General features: G+C 44.6%; 1 protein-coding gene across 7 annotated transcripts; it reads right to left on the bottom strand.

Annotated features, from left to right (window-relative positions):
- Window positions 1–3,301: 3,301 nt before the first annotated feature.
- On the bottom strand, window positions 3,302–13,996 carry oip5 (opa interacting protein 5). Of its 7 annotated transcripts, none has more exons than XR_005458570.1 (6): window positions 13,891–13,996; window positions 11,551–11,686; window positions 10,457–10,554; window positions 8,434–8,556; window positions 5,695–5,776; window positions 3,302–4,307 (listed from the first exon to the last, which is right to left on the bottom strand). XR_005458570.1 is itself a non-coding variant. In XM_038782653.1 (6 exons), the coding sequence occupies exons 2-6, from the start codon at window positions 11,684–11,686 to the stop codon at window positions 4,185–4,187; spliced, it is 531 nt and encodes a 176-aa protein (XP_038638581.1). In that variant the 5' UTR covers window positions 13,891–13,992; the 3' UTR covers window positions 3,302–4,184. The 7 variants fall into 7 exon arrangements, 4 of the variants coding, with proteins under 4 accessions (XP_038638581.1, XP_038638579.1, XP_038638582.1 ...); XR_005458571.1 differs by lacking the exon at window positions 13,891–13,996 and adding an exon at window positions 13,536–13,618; XR_005458569.1 differs by lacking the exon at window positions 13,891–13,996 and adding an exon at window positions 13,369–13,606.
- Between the last annotated feature and the right edge of the window lie 8,374 nt (window positions 13,997–22,370).

The raw sequence follows: 22,370 nt of genomic DNA, 5'->3' as shown, positions 1-22,370 counted from the left end.
AAACCTGTTGACTTCAACAAACGTGATTCCTCTGGCACTTTCTTCCGCAATGCTGGCCGAGCTCCAACTCCATCTTCCCGGATATAGGTCCAGGACTCTTTGATTGAGTTGATGAAGTTCAGGGCTCTGGTTACCTTCACAGCCACCGGGAGCGGGTATCCTCCTCCTCATCAAAGATCATCATAGAATTTACAGTGCAGAAGGAGGCCATTGGGCCCATCAGGTCTGCACCGGCCCTTGGAAAGAGCGGCCACCCTCGAACCGATCTCCATAACCCAGTAACCCCACCCAACCTTTTGGACACTAAGGGCAATTTAGCATGGCCAATCCACCTAACCTGCACATCTTTGGACTGAGGAAACCGGAGCACCCGGAGGAACACACGCAGACAGAAAATGGCACAGGTGCCGCACAGTCCCCTTGCTGAGGCAGCACCCACTTCTGTTTGAAAGACCAGCAATGCCTAGACAACTTGGGCTGTTGCCAGCCTTCCCCCCCTGGCATGATGGTCAGGTCCTCCGGGCATGGAGTAGTGGCCGTGCACATGGTCCGCCACCTCAAGCCTCAGTCGACGCTGCTACTATGGCATCCTCCACCATCTGGCCTTCCAGTAGCACCGCTAGGGCAAGTTCCGCAGGGCCCAAGATATTGTCCATCCCACGCAATATCTGTAAGGAATTGGTGAGGGTGTGAAACTGACAACCAGCAATGTCTTCCGCTCCAAGATCCTCCAATCCCCCCATTGTTCCCCCCTATCCGACATGCCCTACCCAAGCACCTCCGGCCACAGCAGGGGCCCCTGCTCACCAAACACCTCCATGTTACCTGGACACTGGTTACCTCCCCAATGCATATACTCACCCTCTGGTCACGGAAATGTCCCCGATGCTGGAGCTCAGCCCCTGGGTGTTCAGATGTTGGTTGTTGCGGCTTGGTGTTGTCTCCTGCAGTATTCAGGCATCACAGTCCGATTGGAATGCTGGGCAATACCCCCATATGCTACATGGCAGTCTACCCAAGGGGATGCACTTGGGATGTATGATGTGCTCACTTAACTGATTGGCAATTAGTTATAGCGTTCAGCGCGTGGCCAGAAGCCTTCCTGGTCAATGGGAGTTATGGGTGGTCGGTGGGGCAGGGGTTACCCCCACAACGGGTACATGGTTTGGCATGGTAGACCCACAGGCGCTGGGACACCCATCCCGCCCCCACAGGCCATGGGAGGCCACCCATTCTGCTCCACAACCCCTCTGCACAATGGCAGCCCACCCCAACCTCGGTTGGCCCCAGTGGCTCCCCACCCTACTTACAAGCACTGGGACAGCAACCCAAGCCCCTGAACTCTTTGTCTGTGAGTGAAGATGGCTATTCACCTCCTCAGTCCCTGCAGCATTCCTTCCGCCAGTTTCATGTTTTCAAAAAAGGTGTACTAATCGGTGCCTGAGTGGCCATTTGCTTGGGAGGCCACTAGATCACAGGAGGCCGTGCGGGCAGCACTGTGGGTAGCACAATTGCTTCACAGCTCCAGGGTCCCAGGTTTGATTCCGGCTTGGGTCACTGTCTGTGCAGAGTCTGCACATCCTCCCCGTGTGTGCGTGGGTTTCCTCCGGGTGCTCCAGTTTCCTCCCACAGTCCAAAGATGTGCAGGTTAGGTGGATTGGCCATGATAAATTGCCCAGTGTCCAAAATTGCCCTTAGTGTTGGGTGGGGTTACTGGATTATGGGGGTAGGGTGGAGGTATTGACCTTGGGTAGGGTGCTCTTTCCAAGAGCTGGTGCAGACTCGATGGGCCGAATGGCCTCCTTCTGCACTGTAAATTCTATGATATCTATGATATAAGGGGTGGCTCCCATTAAATGTATGGCTTAAGTGATGATTATTGGGGGTAGCACAGTAATTAGGACTGAGACTGCGGCGGTGAGGATCAGACTTCGAATGCCGGCCCTGGGTCCCTGTCTGTGTGGAGTTTGCACATTCTCCCAGTGTCTGCATAGGTTTCACCCCCACAACCCAAAGATGTGCAGGGTAGGCGGATTGGCCACACTAAATTGCCCCTTAATTGAGAAAAAAGAATAATTGGGTATTCTAAATTTTTTAAAAAGTGATGATTATTGGTCTCTGGCCACACTAAGGCAATATTGTATCTGGATTTCAGCAACTGGTGCGAGCTGGTTAGATCGCAAACAGATTGGCGCCTGGCGCGATTCTCGATTTTGGCCTCACCTCACGTTAGCGCAACGTAGCCATTAAATCGCTGCCCTAGTGTTTTATATTTTTACCATCTGATTTTCAATATATACTTTTTCCTTTCATCACCTTATTTCCCAATCAGGGAGAGAACAATGTGTTCAGCATATAACTTGCGAATGCTCACACTTGCACTTTGTCAGCTATTTTGTAAATCAATTGTTCCTCAAAAGTGTAAACTAAAAATATAAAGTAGCATAAAGTCATTAGGAACCAACGCTATTTATGAGGTGACTGGTAGGAGCATTTATTATGTAATGTGAGAGAAGGTAGATGGGAGCAGGCAAAGGTAATTAAAACTACTTGATTGCAGGGTAAAGGTGAACTAGATTGGCATTTCCACCGCAAATTTAGTCCCGCAGCAGTGTAGAAATTCTCAGTTGTCCTCTGGCCCCAATTCACAAATTACAAAGTTACAGATTGGTGGCTTCCCTTTTATAGAACTCCAAAATTGTCTAAAATCAAGTTGGCATGGGCATTCTTCTGGAGGTTTGCTTGGTGAAATTCTTGGAAATTGACGTGGGACATGCCTATGTCATCTACACAAGAGAAATGACATTGCCTGTCTGCATTCAGGTTGCTCCAGGAAAGGTACAGTAAGTGCACAGCAACATGGACTTGGGAGTCTAGAATCCCCATGCTCAAAATGGGCACACTGGCATTGGTCTCCACCATCAGGGAGTATATATGCCTGCATCAGAGAAAACGTCAGCCCTGAGAGATTTACAAATCAGGAAGACCCAGTAACTTTGCTACCAAAGAGACAGCGAGCTATACATGTTGCACACTCTTTCCTCATGCAATATCCTGTAAGAAACAAGAGTTTGAGCTCTGTTAAAGATGTGTGCACAGAACCTCAAAATATTAACTGCATTAGAGAATGATTGATAATCTCTTGGGATGTCAAGGACCAAGCCTCAACTAATGGAATGGTAGGATGACAGATATTCAATCCTATATCACAACTCCAAACCTGTTTGTGGACTGAATTGGAAGACTTACATGAGTAATCAAAAAAATCGATCACAAATTATTGAGAGCAAGACGCAGAAAATACACAAAAACAATAAATTCTATTTATTGCATGGCTCTTTACAGGACAATTTACGGTAACTCCAGAAAAGTACCTGTACAATAGTTAGTTCACTAATTTTGACAAAGTTAGAGTTCAAGACGCTGCCTGGAAGAGGCACAATGGAATCCCACTGGGTGATGAATTCAGGCAGCAGTCTACTCCAATCAAGTAACAAACGATTTTAGTAGAAGGGAGCAAAGCCTATTATGCACTGTACAGTGCAACATCCATTAATCTTTAAACAGTGGCATGGAAGATTAATGCAGGAAAATAAGGGTCATTTCTGAGTAAATCATTACCCAGTTGTTTGAAGCACTGTTAAGAAACAAGGATAGCTTAACTGTATTGGTCCCTAGCCTTCCTGCAGCTGCTTAAACCTAACTGGCGTGCTGCACTGAACAGGTGATGTGCAATTTTGTGATCAGATACCAGGTTACACGGATATGGATGCGATATGATCACGTGTTAGACTGTGTAGCTGTATCTGAATGTCAGATAGCAGGTTATACAAACCAAATCTCAAACCAAAACCACAGCATTTACCGGAGGAAGGAGCTGTTCTCCGAAAGCTAGTGATTCGAAACAAACCTAATGGACTTTAGCCTGGTGTTATGAGACTTCTTACTGCGCCGAAACAAAATTTCAGTATGGGAACATGACTGAAGGCGCACATGAGCAATCCCAAATTAGTGACTCTTCCTCCATCAATTCAACCATTGGACCTAAACATTTCAGAATTCCTTTGAAGAAAGCGAAGTTTATTTTCCAAGGCAGCCAAGTGTGCCAATCAAGAGAGAGACTTCCAAAGGTCCAAAGTGAAACTGAATCTTAAACCTAGCAGCCAACATAATACTTCTCTGGTTCACACCTCGTGATCTGAGTCAAGGATGCTGGTCGCTAGGCCACTCTCTTCTCCAACTAATTCATCCAACTGCTTCACTGCTGCCATCAGTCGACAGTGAGCTACCACAAGCTGCCTTTTCAACTGGAAGTTAGAAGGAAAGCAGTCAGAGAAAGTTCAATACAAAACGAACAGAAACAAGCACTTCCTAGAAAGACACTGTCTTGTGCCAGACCAGGTGAAAAAGATATAAAACTGTTTAGATATCCTAAAAGCAACACAAAGTATACTTAGTAGGCCACATTCACATGAGGCCTAGCTGTGCACAGCAATTCTGATAGCCACAAAGCAAGGGTAGGAAATTAGATAAACATCAAATTGATTCCACCAAAATTAGTTATATTGGAAATATTAATCCAAGATTGCTGCTTTGATGATTAATTGGTCGAATGCTGATGAAATTAATGATCTCGTTAGTACAAATAATTTTCGGCAGTGTCTCAACACTCAAGAGCATTTCCTGCACATGTGCAGATGCAGTGTACTGCCTATGATATCACAGACAGCGACACTCCAGGAAGCTGCCTGCATTAAAAAACAAAAAAAGCAGAAAGAACCCGAACTTTGTTCTGGTTCCCCTTATTGCCCCCCCACCACTTGTCACCCACCTCCCTCTGGCAATTCTACACTCACTCCCCAACCTGCCTTCTCCCTGCTCCCCGACAGCCCATTCACCACTTATCCCTGCTACCTCCCACTTCTCCCATGGTCACTTTCCACTGGCTACTCTTTCAACCCCTGCCGCTCCTGCCTCGCTTCTGCAAAGGATGGCAGGGACTGGCAGGGAGACGGAATCATTAAAAGGATCGATGAGGGGGTCACAGGAGGACAGTGGGAAAGGGAGAGAAATGGGAGGGGTGGGGGAGTTTGTCAGTGGCAATGTTAGCGGCAAGGGAAGGGGGTGAAAGCAAGCATTGCAAGAAATGGCAAAGGGAATGGGCAGTGGGTGGATGCCGAAGTTTCAAGATACAATGATGAAACAAGCATTGAAGAAACTATGCATGTACAAGCGGCCAAGATGGGAGTGAACTTCACAATTTATTTTACCTATTTTGCAATGGCAGGAGTGACAATGCAGCTGGTTTACTCCCCACTTCAACCATCCCACACGGCATTATGACCAGCTAGTCCTAACTACATTTTATCACTTCCAGTGGAGATCACGATCAAAAATGTGAGTCACCACTGATATTGCGCCCACTAGATCATTCTGTGCCATGGCCTGTTAAGAGCACGCCCTTCCTGACGATAACTACAATCCAGTGCTGCATCAAATGAAACCACCGTGGGATGAAAGACTGCAGTTTAATAGCCTCCCTTAGCACCTTGCACTTAAATCGTTGGAAACTTCAGTAATCTAAGTGCAAATAATTATCAACCATGACCTCAAACATTTTACAGTGCAATCTTATAAATCTGTCAACTTATTTTCTTAAGAGTTAGAACATGGAGATATTGAACACAACACTACCTCCCCTATGTGCTGAGCCATGCACTGCGGGCCGAGGTTCAGGGCTGTAGCCATCACTTCAGAGTTGCTCTGCAACACATAACTGAAAGACAAAATAGTTATACAGATGGATCACTGGGAATTTGTAGCCTTGTTTCTAAAAACATAGAACATTACAGCGCAGTACAGGCCCTTCGGCCCTCGATGTTGCGCCGACCTATGAAACCACTCTAAAGCCCATCTACACTATTCCCTTATCATCCATATGTTTATCCTCAAAAACAGATGCATTTCAATTTTTCCCAAATCAACACCAATTTGAAAGGCTGCCACTATTGCATTGGCAATCAATCTGTGCATAGCAAGGCCACAGGAAATGAAAAATTATCAATTTGTCTGTTTTGACATGTATAAAGGAACACCAGAATTCCTCTGCCTTTTAAATACTACCCCTATAATTGCACTGAAGATTGTGTTCACGGTTCAAATGGTTATTGAATCCACAAACTTTGATTCAGACACAAAGGTTACTCCTTAAAGCCAAGTAGATACTCATTCCCAGTTTTTCATGAAATGATCAGCACACACAATTGTTTAAAGCACAAGCCCATTCTAAAGCAGTCAAAATGACTCCGATATCCATGAGAATAACCCTGCCTGCTCCACCCTTCATGATCCCCCAGTTAAAAACTAAGAACCTAACACTGAGGCAGAGAAACACCACATACTAATCTTCAGCAAAAAAAATGCATTTAGTAAAGAGGGCCAATGATTGGCAGCTGGAGTAAATCCACTCTCATCCCTTGGAAACATTGAACAGGCAAATTTAAGTGAGGAGGAATTACAAAGAAAATTATCCTAAAGAAGTGTAAAAAGTGTAAAGTGTAAAATTGACAGAAATAAATGCAAAGTGCTAAATAAATCTCGAGAAATAATGGAGGCAAAATTAAACAAAAGGAGAGCCCCTGTAAGTATTGAAATCGAGGGGGAGCCACTTCAGCTGTATCAGAATTAGAAGGACTGGGAGTTTAACATTAAAATCCAGGTTTTTTAAAACATGCACCCAAATAGACTTAAATTAATTAGATTTACAAGAGACCAATCTTTAGTTACATATAATATACAACACAAAAACAGGCCACTTAGTTCAACCAGTCCCTGGAGGCTGTTCCACCATTCAAAGGGACCATGGTTGATCTGCATCAACTCCATTTCCTATCTTAGGTCCACATCCCTTAATAACCTTAGCTGGAAATAACCATCAATCCCAGGTTTTAAATTAATTGAGATAGCATTTACATTTTTTGTGGGAGAGTTGCGTATTTCAAGATAAGAAATAGAAGAGTAGGCCATTCAGCCCTTTAAGTCTGTTCTGCCATTAAATCATGGATGCTATTTTACCAAAGCTACACCTGCATACACTATCCATATATCCTCTGAATTCCTTGATATCCAAGCAACCAAAAATCTATCAAAGACCAACTACTTGAATCAGCCTCAACTGGAAGAAATATTCTTTCCCGAATAGTTTGGCTCTGATTTTTATTACATTCCAATGTCCTAGACTCCCAAACATAAAAAGCTTCTATGTACATTAATTCCTTTCAAAACCCGAAAATCCTCAATCAAATCATCCCATAACTTTCAATATTCCAGGAATTACAAGGAAACCCATGTCCAGTGAAGCAATGCATTTTAAACTCTTCAGTATATTCAAAATCATGAAGGGTCTGGACAGAGTAGATAGGGGGAAAACTGTTCCCACCTGTGAAAGGATCAAGAACAAGAGAGCACAGATTTGAAGTAATTTGCAAAAGAAACAAAAGCCATGAGAAAAAGAAATTTCTTTGCAGCAAGTGGTTAAGGCTTAGAATGAACTGCTTGTGAATGTGGTTGAGGCAGGTTAACAGAGGCATTCAAAACACTGTTTATAAAAAAGGAACAACGTGTAGTGTTATATGGAGAAGGTGGGAGAATGGCACCAAGTAGTAGCTCCTTGGGAGCACCAGTGCAAATATGATGGGCCGTGTGGTCATTTAAAAAATTCATTCTTGTGATGGTGGCATCGTTGGCCGGTCCAGCATTTATTGCCCATCCCCAATTGCCCGTGAACCGAGTGGCTTGATAGGCCATTCAAGAGTCTGCTGCTGAGTCACATATATGTCAGGCCAGGTAAGAAAAGGCATATTTCCTTCACTAAAGGATATTAGTGAATCCGATGGGTTCTCAGTCATCATTTTCACCAAATTTCACCATCTGCCATGGTAGGATTCAAACCCAGGTCCCCAAAGTTACCTTGGGTCTCTGGATTACTAGTGACAATATCACTATGCCACCAGCTCCCCCTACTGCACCGTGAAAATTCTATGATTCTGTGATTCACTGACAGAGCTGGCTTGTCCCGCACAGTAAAATTCTTGCCCAATTCTGATCTTTCAAGACAGAAGTGGCCTGTTGCACAACTGTGCATTTGTATTAAATTGTTAGAACATGGATTTTAACTCAGATCAGAAATTCTCAGGGTCCGTGACTGCGTGGGTCTCACCCCCACAACCCAAAAGAGGTGATACTTTCTGGTTGGATTCCACTTAAAAGACCAGCTGTTCAATCCATTTTCACTACATCAATCTAATTACTCTCTAAACATTTCTTTAGTGCTATTATGGGCTGGGTTTGAACATGGATAATAAACAGATAGGACATTTGTGCGCGTACATTGGTGCCTGGATATCAGACACTGGAATTGTTGTCTCTACTCACCAGTCTAAGGCACCCTTGTCGAAACAGTACAGTCCACGGAGTTGAGAGTACGTGTCAGTTGTGGAGGAAGGAACAATACCAACATTGGCTCTGCAGTAGCTGCAGGACAGGGACTTGTAAAAGCTAAAAAAGAAAATTGAATGGAAAAGAGCCCTTCAAATAACTTCACGTTACAAACAATTTGCTCTTCCAGTTTTAAAGTAATTCGAGTACATTGCAACATTAAGCCATAAATGTTTTCTGCAGTTTTATTTCAAAAAATGTTAAAACATCAGAAAGTTGGACTTCCAGTGGCGGCTATGAAGGAGCAGGTTGCACATTTGGTGGCTCCCACTCGGGTTGGACCTTTGGACTTTCGCCCCCGATTTTTTTTACCGGACTTGATTGGGAAATTTGATGGTAGAGGCCTCCAATGGGTCAACTTGCTGCCTTCTCTCTTCTGCAGAGACTAGTCCAGCCTGTTCAAACTTTCCTGTAAAGTGTATCCTCAGTTCTGGAATCATCCTTGTGATTCTTTTTTGCACTCTTTTCAATGTCTGTCTACTCTTTTCATGACCAGAACTGTGCACAGCACTCCAATACAAGTTTAACATACATTTCTTGCTTTTTAGTTCCATCGTTCCAGAAATGAATCCCTGTGCCGGTTTCTTTGCTTTATGGCCTTATTATATCGTGCCATTACTTTCAGTGATTTGTGTATCTGGTGACATAATAATAATCGCTTATTGTCACAAGTAGGCTTCAATTAAGTTACTGTGAAAAGCCCCGAGTCGCCACATTCCAGTGCCTGTTCAGGCAGGCCGGTACGGGAATTGAACCCGCCCTGCTGGCATTGTTCTGCATTACAAGCCAGCTATTTAGCCCACTGTGCTAAACCAGGCCACTGAGTCTATTATTCAAGCACTTTCTTATTTTTTACCAAAGTGTACCACCTCACGCTTGTTTATTTCTAGAAACTTCAACAGTTCTTCTATCAACATCTGTGACTGTGTTTGCTAGCTGAAAAAGCAATTACTAAAGGTTGCTCAAAGATGCTAGGAACATTATGGGTCACATGATAGCACAGTGGTTAGCATTGTTGCTTCACAACACCAGGGATCCGGGTTTGATTCCTGGCTTGGGTCATTGTGCAGAGTCTGTACGTTCTCCTCGTGTCTGCGTGGGTTTCCTCCGGGTGCTCCGGTTTCCTCCCACAAATCCGAAAGACGCGCTTGTGAGGGGAATTGGACATTCTGAATTCTCCCTCAGTGTACCCAAACAGGCGCCAGAGTGTGGCACTAGGGGGTTTCAAATTAATTTCATTGCAGTGTTAATGTAAGACTACTTGTGACACTAAAGATTATTATTAAATTTACATTACCCAATTATTTTTTTCTAATTAAGGGCCATTTAGCGTGGCCAATCCACCTAACCTACACATCTTTGGGTTGTGGGGGTGAAACCCATGCAGACATGGTGGGAATGTGCAAACTCCACATGCACAGTCACCCAGGACCAGGATCGAACCCAGGTCCTCAGCCCCGTAGGCAGCAGTGCTAACCACTGTGCCATCGTGCTGCCCATATAAAGATTACAAAAAATTAATCCTCGTCACCAAGGTTAGTGAAGACACTCGATGATGTAGGCAGTAAGGATTTGAGCCGAATACTTAATTCATTTTTTTTAGTAGCACTGTTTGAGGTAATTTCAGCCAAACAAGACAAGACAACTTTCTGCTCATCTCAAACAGTGCATTTTTTGCAATGATTCTTTTCACCTTAGTAATCTGCATCTGCAGTAAAGTATTACATAAGTTTTAACCTCAGCTATCACATATGTACAATTTGAATTATGAAAACTGACTGTCTCCCATTATTCCTAAATGGAATTCTGATAAGGGAACAAAACCACAATTTAAATTTCAGCAAAGAGGCTGCCTCTAGTATTACAATAGAAAGATAGTAAAGCATAGAGTTTCAAAAACACTTGGACTGAATGTAGCCAATCTAAAATGCTATTAAGTGTACCGAGAAACCTTACTCACCAGTCAGGTATTAGATTTTGACCCCCTATTAAGGTTGTGGGATCCAGTTCCACGTTCTCAGTCACCTCTTAAATCAGGAGAGCAGAAATGAGAGATTTCTGTTAATGAGAAATAGCATTGGAAGGAAGAACATGTCCACTAGAAGTATCATGAAAACCAATTGCAACTGGTTATAAGGACTCAGTTGTGCCCTGGGGTTGTGGAGTCACATGGACTCAGCAATGGCTATATGCTCATTATTTAAGAAATAATTCCCAGTAAAAATGAGAAATATTACCACCTTGAGCTACACGAAGACCGAGTGTTTAGCCAATGCTTATTGCCATAGAGACCAAGCCACTGGAATGGAGTCCAACACATAGGACTTGCCACATTTGAAATTTTCCATGGACTATTGGCTAATTTTTTCATCCCTACAGTCAGATCCTCTGTAGTTTTTCCTAAACTTACTGGAATACATGGATCACTATATTTCATGCATGTGTTCATTACACTAACTATCCTGTCTTTTTCAGTTACATCAATGCCTCATTCAGCCCAAGAACTAGGATATTGGCCTTCATTTCCTAACCAAACAGGAAGCAAGGTCACAAAAATGGACATGATGACAGAGTGAGAACCACCTACACTTCAAGTAATTACAGATATTACCATTACATATTTTATTAAATTTACCACCAATTTCTCTATTATTTTAAACCTTAGGAATGGAATAGACCTTAACCACTTACCAGTTACTCACCAAACAGCTAGCTTCTTTTGCTGTGGGAGCAAAAGAAACAATTCTACAGGGTGAAGGTTAGAAAAAGCAAAATAAAAAAGGAACACCTCTTTCCCCACCTCACCTAACTCCCCCCACTCACCAAACTCCCAGGCATTCACTCAATTCCAAACTGCACTCACTTGCCAGAGTTCGGTAACTTCAAAATCATAAAACCCCAAGATGGAAGGTTGTTCATCACCCAATTATTTCCCAGATAAATGGATTCCAAGCCCCCCCCCCCCCCCCCCCCCCACACAAAAGGAATGTCTAAGATCTACACACATTTCAATAATGCTGGAAATCATGCATATATAGCTAACCAAAAACTCACTCAAACATATCAGCAAGTTGAGAGTTGAGTTGCTACCACAGAGCTGTAGAGAATCTCCCAACACAGAGTGACATATGTTGCATTGGAAGATCACACACTCCTTCACCTTCAAGGATCCAACCACCACTTCATCCATCTAGATAGGACACGCAGGAAGAAAGAGACTCATTAAAACAGCCACTGCAAAAAGGATTTTCAAATTGAATAATTTCGTTAAAATATTCAGACTGTAAACATTTAACACAATTAAATATATTTCTATGTATTACAAGGTTACACGCAGGAAACCTCAGGCACATCCTCATTGTTAAATGCCTCCAACAAGCTGAAATGACAATTTGTTACAAACTCAAGTTAGTTTTTATTCTTGGGATCACTGAACTAAAAGAAAAATCATTCTCAAATGATTGTGGCAAATTATACAAGTTTATTTTCTTGTAGAGCATGAAGATGAAATTGTCGGGCCTCCTATTCAATTATAGTGACAATTTATTCTGGCCTGAACTTAAACTAAAGCTTGCTCACCAGACAACTATATAGGAATATATGGAGTTCCATACTGTATTTTTTTTTAAAACAGAGGGCAGTGGATGCTCCATTACTGAATATATTTAAAGCTGATATAGACAGATTTTTTTGGTCTGAGGAACAACAGACACAGGGTAGGAAAGTGAAACTGAGACTAAGAGGTCATCCATGATCTCATTGAACGGCAGGGCAGGTGCCAAGGGCATTTGGTCTACTCTTGCTATTTCTTAGGTCTGTAAGACAATCAAAATGACCCTATATTACAGTTGTCAACTTAAACGTTCCTTGAAATACTAGACAAATACTAATATTGACATCAAATGCACCTCTGGCAGTTCCCATATCCCAAATCTGCCAGAGTTGGTTGGCAGTCAGGTTAATTGACCCAGCCTCAGCATTTTCTTTTTTGGGGGGGGGGGGGGGGGGGGGGGGGGGGGGGAGAGCACTAGTACTCCAGATTTCCACAGACGTATGTGGGAAGAAGTGCTTCCAAACAGACTATGTTATTGCCCATCCACATGTACTGTGTGTAAAGACTACCAAGCTGTTGAGCTTAGGTTCACACTCTTTCCTCCCCTTGGAGAGTGGTGTGGAGTGTTGGAAGGGTCTGCAGGCTGAACAACCAGTTGAAATCCATTGCGAACACTCCTTCCAACAAGTCCTGGAGTGAAATAAAACAGAAAATGCTGGGAAGACTCAGTTGGTCTGACAGCATCCTGAAGTGGGACTTGAACCTGTCTTAGAAGCAGGAGTGCCACCTGTTGAGCCACAAGGCCTCCTTGACAACATGGAAATGCAACTCCACTGCCTCTCACCATTCCAACTGACTGTTTAGCCACAACATTGCTGGAGTCCAGGTTCTATGCAAGTTTTTACTTGCCATTGTAATCCTGAGCCAGAGGATGGGATTAAATCTTGCCCTAGTTTTTCACTAGCCTGTTAACACAGATTAGAAAAATCAATACTTGTTTAACACTGCAGCACTCGATACAGAGGTTCCTCGTATGAAAATCTCAATTACAAAACGGTGAGGGAAAGGGTTAAAAAGAAAATTCCAGTACAGCAATGGCCGGGTACAACTAGCTGTATTTATTTCACAGTGCAGGAGGCCATTCGGCCCATCGAGTCTGCACTGGCTCTTGGAAAGAGCATATCACATTGGAAAACACAGTTCGCAGAACCAGAAAACAAAACGTGCCACTGAGCAAGGAAACAAGGCATGGCTAAAACAGCTTGTTTAAACTGGCAACAGTGGGAGGCAGCTGAGAGAGGACACTCCTTAAAACCGACCTCTTCTAGGCGGGCGGGCGGCCGGCCATCTGCCCGAATATCTCTTCACGGGATTTTATTCGATAACACTCAAAGCAGCGCCTTGCTAGAAACGCACGTTTTTGTTGACAGATAAAGCGGAGAGCTTTCAGGGTCATGTACCAGAAGTAAGAATGTAACACAGAAACCTTTATTCTAACGCTTTAGCACAAGACTCCCCCCCGGACAGGGCAGCATCTCTCCCCCTCCCCGGACAGGGCAGCATCTCTCCCCCTCCCCGGACAGGGCAGCATCTCTCCCCCTCCCCGGACAGGGCAGCATCTCTCCCCCTCCCCGGACAGGGCAGCATCTCTCCCCCTCCCCGGACAGGGCAGCATCTCTCCCCCTCCCCGGACAGGGCAGCATCTCTCCCCCTCCCCGGACAGGGCAGCATCTCTCCCCCTCCCCGGACAGGGCAGCATCTCTCCCCCTCCCCGGACAGGGCAGCATCTCTCCAAACCATACAGTCTCTCTGCCAGCCCCCAAGGCCTCTCTCTCGCTCACCTCGCTTGCAAACAGCCGTTAACACTTGCGCGCCGCTCGTGCATTCAAAAGGTTGCGCGTGCGCAGGGCGCCGCCCTGTCCAGAGGGCGGGATCGCTCTCGGGTGGGGGCGGGACGGAGGGAGCCCGAAACACAACTGAAGGCAGAAAGTTCAGAAGCGAGTCTAGAAGATTAAGGAAAACGAAGGCTAGAAAATAGACAGAGAGGAGTTTTCAATGATTTGTGGCGGATAGAATCACTACAATGCCGAAGGAGGCAATTCGGCCCATCGAGTGTGCATCGGAAAGAGCAGCCTCCCCTCCCTGTAACCCGCCTAATCTTTGGACACAAGGGCCATTTAGCATAGCCAATCCACCTAACCTGCACATCTATACAGTCTAGTTAATAAAGCAGACGAGTTGAGGGCACTGAGAGACAATTAGGAGTATGATACCCTAGCTACTAATTACATGGCTTGAGTAAAGAAGGAAATGGCAACTCAATATTTTTGGTTATGGGTTAGGGAGAAGAATTTTTAAAAAATTGTTGCAATAGTAAAGAAACAATCACGCTGTGAGGAGGGATGATTAGAGTGCAAAATTATAACATCTGAGGAGGCATCGGCAAGTTCAATACTATGAGTCTTTCACAGAAGGGAGGGCGTGAAACAGACATTGTAATTGAGGAAGAGTGCGAAATATTGGTTAGGATAAACAAAGTGAGACAGCAAATATTAAGGTGTTTAACATTGTAGTGTGTGGCTAGGTCACCAGGTCCAGGTGAAATGTGTCCCAGGCTGAAAAGAGGAAGATAGAGGAGTAAAAATAGAAAATACTGGATAAACTCAGCAGATCTGGCAGCAATAGAGGAAGACCTGACCATCATTTTCCTGTCCTCTCAGATGTGAAGTGGAGGGGACTGCTGATGTCACACCGTTGTTTAAAAAGAGAGGAATGGATGGCCTGAGAGGTTAAAGTCAGCCTAGCCCCAGTAGTGGGGAAATTAATGGAAAAGATTGAGAGGGACAGGGTAAATCTTCATTTTGAACGGCATGGAATAATCAAAGATAGTCAACAGAAGTTTATTATGGGACTAACTTATTTGAGGAGGTAAGAAAAGGGTGGTCGAGGGTAGCACATTTGATGTTGTCTACATGTATTTTAGAAAGGCATTTGACAAGATCTCATGGCAGGATGGTCAAAAATTAAAAGTTCATGGGATCTAAAGCCGGAAGCAAAAGGTTATAGTTGATGAGTATTTTTGTGTCTGCTCCCAGCAGAGTTCCACAAGTCTCAGTCCTGTTGGTCCCATGTAGCAATAATTAAAGACCAATGTCGATGGCATGATGGGGGCAGCAAGGTGGCACAGTGGTTAGCACTGCTGCCTCACGGCGCTGAGGACCCGTGTTCAATCCCGGGTCACTGTCTGTGTAGAGTTTGCACATTCTCCCATGTCTGCGTAGGTCTCACCCCCCCCCCCCCCCCCCCCCCCCACAACGCTAAAAGATGTGCAGAGTAGGTGGATTGGCCATGTTGAATTGCCCCTTAATTGGGGAAAAAAAATAATTTGGTACTCTAAAGTTTTTTTTTAAATGGCATGATTAAACAATTTGCAGATGTTATTAATATTGGCTGTGTGTTTGATAGTGAGAAAGAAGGCTGAAGACCGCAAGTATTAAGGACTAGTCAGGGTGACAGAAAATTGGCAAATGGAATTCAATCTTTAGAAGTTCAAGAAATACATTTGGGAAGAACAAACTAGGCTAGGGATGGTGGCACTGCTGCCTCATAGCGCTAGGGACCCAGGTTCAATTCCGGACTTGGGTCACTGTCTGTGTGGAGTTTGTACGTTCTCCCCGTGTCTGCGTGGGTTTCTCCGGGTGGCTCCAGTTTCCTCCCACAGTCCAAAGATGTATGGGGTAGGTGGATCGGCCATGCTAAATTGTCCCTTAGTGTCCAGGAGTGTGCAGGTTAGGTTATGGGGATGCAAGGATGGGGTGAGTGGAGTGCTCATTTGAAGTGTCGGTGCAGACTCGATGGGCCGAATGGCCTCCTTCACTGTAGGGATTCTATGATTGCACAATAATTGGTAGCATACTCAGATCTGCACAGAAACTGAGAGACCATAGAATGAATGTTCACAGATCCCTGATATTAGCAGGACAGGCAGATACGGTGTTCCAGCAGGGATATTGGATATTTTGTTTTATTGGGAAAAAAATAGAACATAAAAGTGGGGAGGTTATTCTTGAACTGCATAAAATGTTAATTAGACCACAGCTAGTTTACTGTGCGCAGTTCTAGTTACTGCATTACAGGAAGGATGTGATCACATTCCAGAAGGTACAGAAGAGATTTACAAAATGTTGGCAGAATGGAGAATTTTACTTATGAAGAAAGGTGAGATACACTGGACTTGATTAGAACAGAGGAGGCTGACTGATGATTTAGTTGAGGTTGTGATGGATGTATATATATTGTATTATGTGTCTTTTGCAGGGATGTTATTAAAATAATTTAGGTTAAAGTATCCAGATTATATGTCTGCGAAAGCTGTGATTAAGGGGCAGCACAGTGGGTAGTGTTTTGTTATGCTCTTGACATAGCATAAGCTGCTTCCTTGATGTGCACTCTGACAAAGGAAGGTTCAGACTTGGAGATAGCTTTAACACATTGATTAAACTGTTAACGATTCTCCTACTCCTGAATCTCCTGTTAATCCTGCTATAGCTACTCAGACTGACTAACCAGTCTGCTACAATCCACGTGGTGGGTGTGATGTGTTTCAATCAACCCTATCTGTACTCACTAGGTGTCTCCACTGGAAAGAGGCTGAGCATGTGTGCTGTGTCCTTTTATATCAAGGGCAGCATGGTAGCATTGTGGATAGCACAATTGCTTCACAGCTCCAGGGTCCCAGGTTCGATTCCGGCTTGGGTCACTGTCTGTGCGGAGTCTGCACATCCTCCCCGTGTGTGCGTGGGTTTCCTCCGGGTGCTCTGGTTTCCTCCCACAGTCCAAAGATGTGCAGGTTAGGTGGATTGGTCACGATAAATTGCCCTTAGTGTCCAAAATTGCCCTTAGTGTTGGGTAGGGTTACTGGGTTATGGGGATAGGGTGGAGGTGTTGACCTCGGGTAGGGTGCTCTTTCCAAGAGCCGGTGCAGACTCGATGGGCCGAGTGGCCTCCTTCTGCACTGTAAATTCTATGATAATCTATGATATGGGTTGGTGTAATGCCCCCCTGTGGTAGTGTCATGTCTGGGTGTGTCGTGACTGCCCATTGGTCGTGTCCTATCTTACTGACCTATTGGTTGAATGTCTGTGTGTCTCTGGTGCTCCCTCTAGTGTTTATCTAGTCTACGTGTATTTACATTAACCCCTTGTGTATTTACAGTGATGCATATCACCACATTCCCCCCTTTTTTCGTGTTACATACTTTCTGTACAGTGTTAAAGAAAATTGAACAAAAATGGGTAGATAAGTGATGCTATGTACAAGTTATGATGACTGTGATGACTATACAGTAGTATACAAGACCAAATAATAGTTGTGATGACTTTGAGGATAAGACGATACAAAATAAAAGTTATGAGTCCAATAGTTCATGAATTTATATCAGTGCCATCAGTGTCCTGGTGTTAGGTCATCAGGAGGTGTTCAAGTGTTCAAATCACTTCATTGACTGATTTGGAGTCTGTTTTTCTTCTCGATGCTTATGGTAGCAATCATTGATGGCATCTGTCTTGAAAGCCAGGTTGCCTGTTGGTAGTGCAGCAAACGTGAATTGGTAAGATGCATCGTCCTGCCATCGTATGTCATTGTATTGAGCTGAGCAGTAACAGTGTTCCGCATTTGCAGAGTTGTACCATGTCGTACCAGTTGTAATTCCATTGTTGTTGTTTTTGTCGTGCTTGTTGTCGACGTTGTTTCCTCTGGTACGCTTCTTGTTATTGTCTTAGAACATAGAACATAGAACAGTACAGCACAGAACAGGCCCTTCGGCCCTCGATGTTGTGCCGAGCAATGATCACCCTAATTAAACCCACGTAACCCATATACCCGTAACCCAACAATCCCCCCATTAACCTTACACTACGGGCAATTTATCATGGCCAATCCACCTAACCCGCACATCTTTGGACTGTGGGAGGAAACCGGAGCACCCGGGGGAAACCCACGCACACACGGGGAGGACGTGCAGACTCCACACAGACAGTGACCCAGCCGGGAATCGAACCTGGGACCCTGGAGCTGTGAAGCATTGATGCTAACCACCATGCTACCGTGAGGCCCAATGAAAGTCCCTAAGCGAGAATCATACCCCTAGACCAACGAGCCGACCTGCTGATGTGGTTTTCATAGGTTGTGTTATTGTGTTGGTTGGTTTTGTTGTCGTGTTTACTGTGCTCAAGGACAATACGAGTCAAATGCTCTGTGGATAATACGAGTCCTTCACACAGTTACTCGTGTTAGCATCGTTTGTGGCATCTGCTGTTCCCTTGAGCGTGCCGTCACTGAGTTCGCGGCGCTCCCCGTCTGGAGTCATGTCTTGAATCAGCTTTGGCTTGTCGATTCTCCCCGTCTGGAGCCCTTTCTGGTTTACCTGTGTCAGCTGAGGTTTCCTGATGATCCCCGTCCAAAGTCATTTCAGGTTCACTTGAATCTTCTGAGGACTCGTGATGCTCCCCGTCCAGAGTCAAAACATTCAGGAATGCATTTGCTTGTGGAGAGGCTCGAGCGAATGAGGTTTGAAGTAACGTGGTGTCACCGGAGTCACCAGTCGGCTCACTGTGATTGTCGAATGCTTCTGTACGCACTAGCTGAGGTCTGTCACGTTGCACATCTTGTATGGGAAGTGGGATGCCGTCGTCACTTGTCGCACATACAGTGGGTAGAGCCTCAGTGTCTTCTTGTCGTTCACTTGAGCTGGGTAGACTGTCCGAGTCTTCTTCTGGTGGCTCAAATAATCTGGGTGGGCTGCCATAGTCGCTTTGTTGTTCACTTGAAAGTGGTAGACTGTCATAGTCTTTTTGCTGTTCATGCAAGGACTGTGCTTTGGAGTCTTGCATTGCTTCTATCGTGGAGACTGTCCACGAGCTTGCTGTGGAGTCTTGCATTGCTTTCTGTGTGGAGTCGAAGGCTCTTCGCGGTGTGTGGACCACTCTCTGTGTGGAGTCGGGGACTCTTCGTAGTGCGTGGACCACTCTCTGTGTGGCAGCAGGCCACTCTCTGTGGGCTTGTACCGCTCTCTGTCTCTTGGCGTCAGGCCGCAGCATAATCCTGCACTCACGAGTCGGGATGTCATATATGCTGGGCTGAGGACTCCCCAATCCGAAGAATTGTCGTCGGGATCTTCAATGTACAACACTTCGAATTGCGGTTTGGATTTGGTACTGGGGTAGCCATCTCCCAAGATGAAATCTTCATCTTGAGTCGTCCACAAAAAACATATCATCTTCTAGGGCGGTGCTAACTGCTTGTTGCAGGGTTCTGTGGAGGTGACTTTCAGCTACGGGTCGAATTTTAGGAATTGTGCTGTCGTTCCAGGTGAAAGAATCTTGTTTTGAGGCTTTAAAACAAAATGTTCTTGTTTTGGGACATTTCCCCTTTAAGTGGGTGTGGTCCTGGGCCTCTGACGTCACGAAGCTTGTGACGTAGAGCGTAGGAAGCGATTGTGCATGCGCAGATCGCTGTTCCTTTACTTGGGGCCTTTTTTGCAATTGCGCATGCGCGGGCAAACGGACCTTCCCGTTCTGTGCGCTCTTCGCGCAACTGTGCATGTGCGGCTCCTTTTCCAAGATGGCTGCAAATCAAAACTGCCGTTTTCTGCATTGGAAAGCCTACCTTCGCCTCGTGGTCCGTGCTGGCGCCTCTTTTACCTTTTTTTCTTGTATCTTCCTCGCAGAATTCTTGGAATTTGTCCAGGTTTGCCTGGAAGTCGCTCTTGTTTTGCCCCTTTGAGTATTTGAAGGTCTGGAAGATTTCAGCTGCTCTTGGACCCGCAACGGTAAGTAGAAGCTTTATTTTCTCTGCATCCGCCACACCATCTAGGTCAGACGCTACCAGGTAGATCTCAAATCTCTGCCTGAACGCCCGCCAGTTTTCGCTGAGATTGCCTTGGTACCTGAGCTGCTGTGGAACCGGAATCTTGAACATCATGCCTGGGTGCTGTTGCTGGTTGTCACTGATATGTTGAGTTTAATTATAGGGATTCAACAGGTCACTCCTTGGTACCATGTTTTGTCATGCTCTTGACGTAGCTTAAGCTGCTTCCTTGATGTGCACTCTGACAAAGGAAGGTTCAGACTTGGAGATAGCTTTAACACATTTATTAAACTGTTAATGATTCTCCTTCTTGGATTCAACTCTCCTGTTAATCCTGCTATAGCTATTCAGACTAACTAACCAGTCTGCTACTATCCACGTGGTGGGTGTGATATGTTTAAATCAACCCTACCTGTACTCACTAAGTGTCTCTGGAAAGAGGCTGAGCATGCGCTGTGTCCTTTTATATGGGTTGGTGTAATGCCCCCCTGTGGTACTGTCATGTCTGGGTGTGTTGTGACTGCCCATTGGTCGTGTCCTACCTTACTGTCCTATTGGTTGAATGTCTGTGTGTCATGATGTCTCTGGTGCTCCCTCTAGTGTTTATCTAGTCTACGTGTATTTACATTAACCCTTTGTGTATTTACAGTGATGCATATCACCACAGGTAGCACTGTTGCTTCACAGCTCCAGGGTCCCAGGTTCGATTCTCGGCTTGGGTCACTGTCTGTGTGGAGTCTGCATGTTCTCCCCGTGTCTGCCTGGGTTTCCTCCGGGTCCTCCCACAAATCCCGAAAGACATGCTGTTAGGTAATTTGGACGTTCTGAATTCTTCCTCCGTGTACCCAAACAGGCGCCGGAATGTGGCAACTAGGGGCTTTCCACTGTAACTTATTTGCAGTGTTAATGTAAGCCTGTTTGTGACAATAAAGATTATTATTATACCAGCTAGGCAGGCTGTGATGTCATTCATGGGAGGGGCTGGGTGTGTTTTAGCTTTGTTTATCAGTTCTGTCCTTTGTCTGTTTTAGTTTCATTTGAGTTCTGCTCTGGTTTCTGAGGAAAGGAGGTGTTTTTCTCAGACTGACGTCTGAAACTTCTTTCCTAAGGACTTTGTGAATACATCTGTAACCCGCTGAGTGTTAACTTTATTAATTAGTGGCATTTGATCTGTTTGTGTGGAGTTTGCTTAATTGAAATTTTAGAAGTAGATGGGAAAGTAATGGACTTGTATAGCACAGTGGGCTAAATAGCTGTCTTGTAATGCAGAACAAGGCAGCAGTGCGGGTTCAATTCCCGTACCAGCCTCCCCGAACAGGCGGCAGAATGTGGTGACTAGGAGTTTTTCACAGTAACTTCATTGAAGCCTATTTGTGACAATAAGCAATTATTATTATTGAATAATTTTCTTTATATTTTTGTAAGAACTGTTTAACTGTTAATTAAAAAGCTGTTTTTTCCTTGGATATTACTGGGTCCCTGTGTTAATAAAGTTTGTTTTAATATAGAAGATTCCTACTTGTCAGTGAAATCACTCCTGGAGCGAAGTATCCTTTCCTCATAATTTACTAATTGAAATATTGTTGGCATCTCGTCTGGTTTTCCTAATATAAATTGGGGCCTGGTCAGGGTACCGTAACAAGGTTAACTTAATAAAATTATTAAGGGCCTAGATAGAGTAGAGAGTTGTTGAAGCTTGCAATCTTTCGCACCTCAAAGAAATAAAAATATATATTTTTGTTAAAGCACCGAATGATATGAAGAATGAAGTGACATTGTGGAATAAGACAGCTTCAGGATAAAGTAAGTTGGTGTTGCTGAAGTGAGAGGTCAAGAGTGTACATGTGGTGATGTATGTCATTGAGCATGGATCCCGTGATACGGTGAGAACAACAATTCAAAGAATGCTGAATATCTAGGAGATATCTGTAATTGTGGATGGATCAGAAGTACGAAGGGTGCAATTTCATCTGGGATCCACATGGAATAAGCCAGAGGAAAATGTAACTGAATGCAAGATTTGGTGTATAGCTGACCAAACATGAGAAGGGAACTAGAAAGCAATTAAGGTGAGCAAGATAAAATAATCCAGTGGATGTTGAAAATCTGAAATAAAAACAGAAAATGCTGGAATTACTCAACAGGTCTGGCAAAATCTGTGATGGGAGACAGAGGCCGGAATTCTCCTGTCCTCGGGATTAACTTTTCCTGCTGGCAGCACACCCACGTATGCAAGTTTCACGGTAGCTTTGGGTGGTTTCAATGGTAAATCCCATTAACAAGCAGAGGGTAGACAGAATGCCGCCGCCAGCGAATGGCACGCCACCAAGAAACACACAGCTGGGGAACCGGATAATCTAGCCCAGAGTAAGCATTTTAGGTTGATGGCTTTTCATCATAACTGGCAAAAAATAGAACTGTAACAGGATAAATGAAAGGAGGGAAGATGTGGAAA

The sequence above is a fragment of the Scyliorhinus canicula genome, chromosome 2 (genome assembly GCF_902713615.1).
Source record: "Scyliorhinus canicula chromosome 2, sScyCan1.1, whole genome shotgun sequence".
Taxonomy (NCBI): domain Eukaryota; kingdom Metazoa; phylum Chordata; class Chondrichthyes; order Carcharhiniformes; family Scyliorhinidae; genus Scyliorhinus; species Scyliorhinus canicula.
This window is presented reverse-complemented; position numbering and strand designations above follow the sequence as displayed.

Bases quoted from the DNA above. Each gene is read 5' to 3' on its own strand.
- oip5 (XM_038782651.1), bottom strand. From the start codon at position 13,836: ATGCTGCCCTGTCCGGGGAGG. The intron at 11,687-13,815 runs GGGAGAGATGCT...TGTCCTATCTAG, and splicing joins TGCTGCCCTGTCCGGGGAGG to ATGGATGAAGTGGTGGTTGG. The intron at 4,308-5,694 runs GTAGTGTTGTGT...TCTAACTTCCAG, and splicing joins TGGCTCAGCACATAGGGGAG to TTGAAAAGGCAGCTTGTGGT.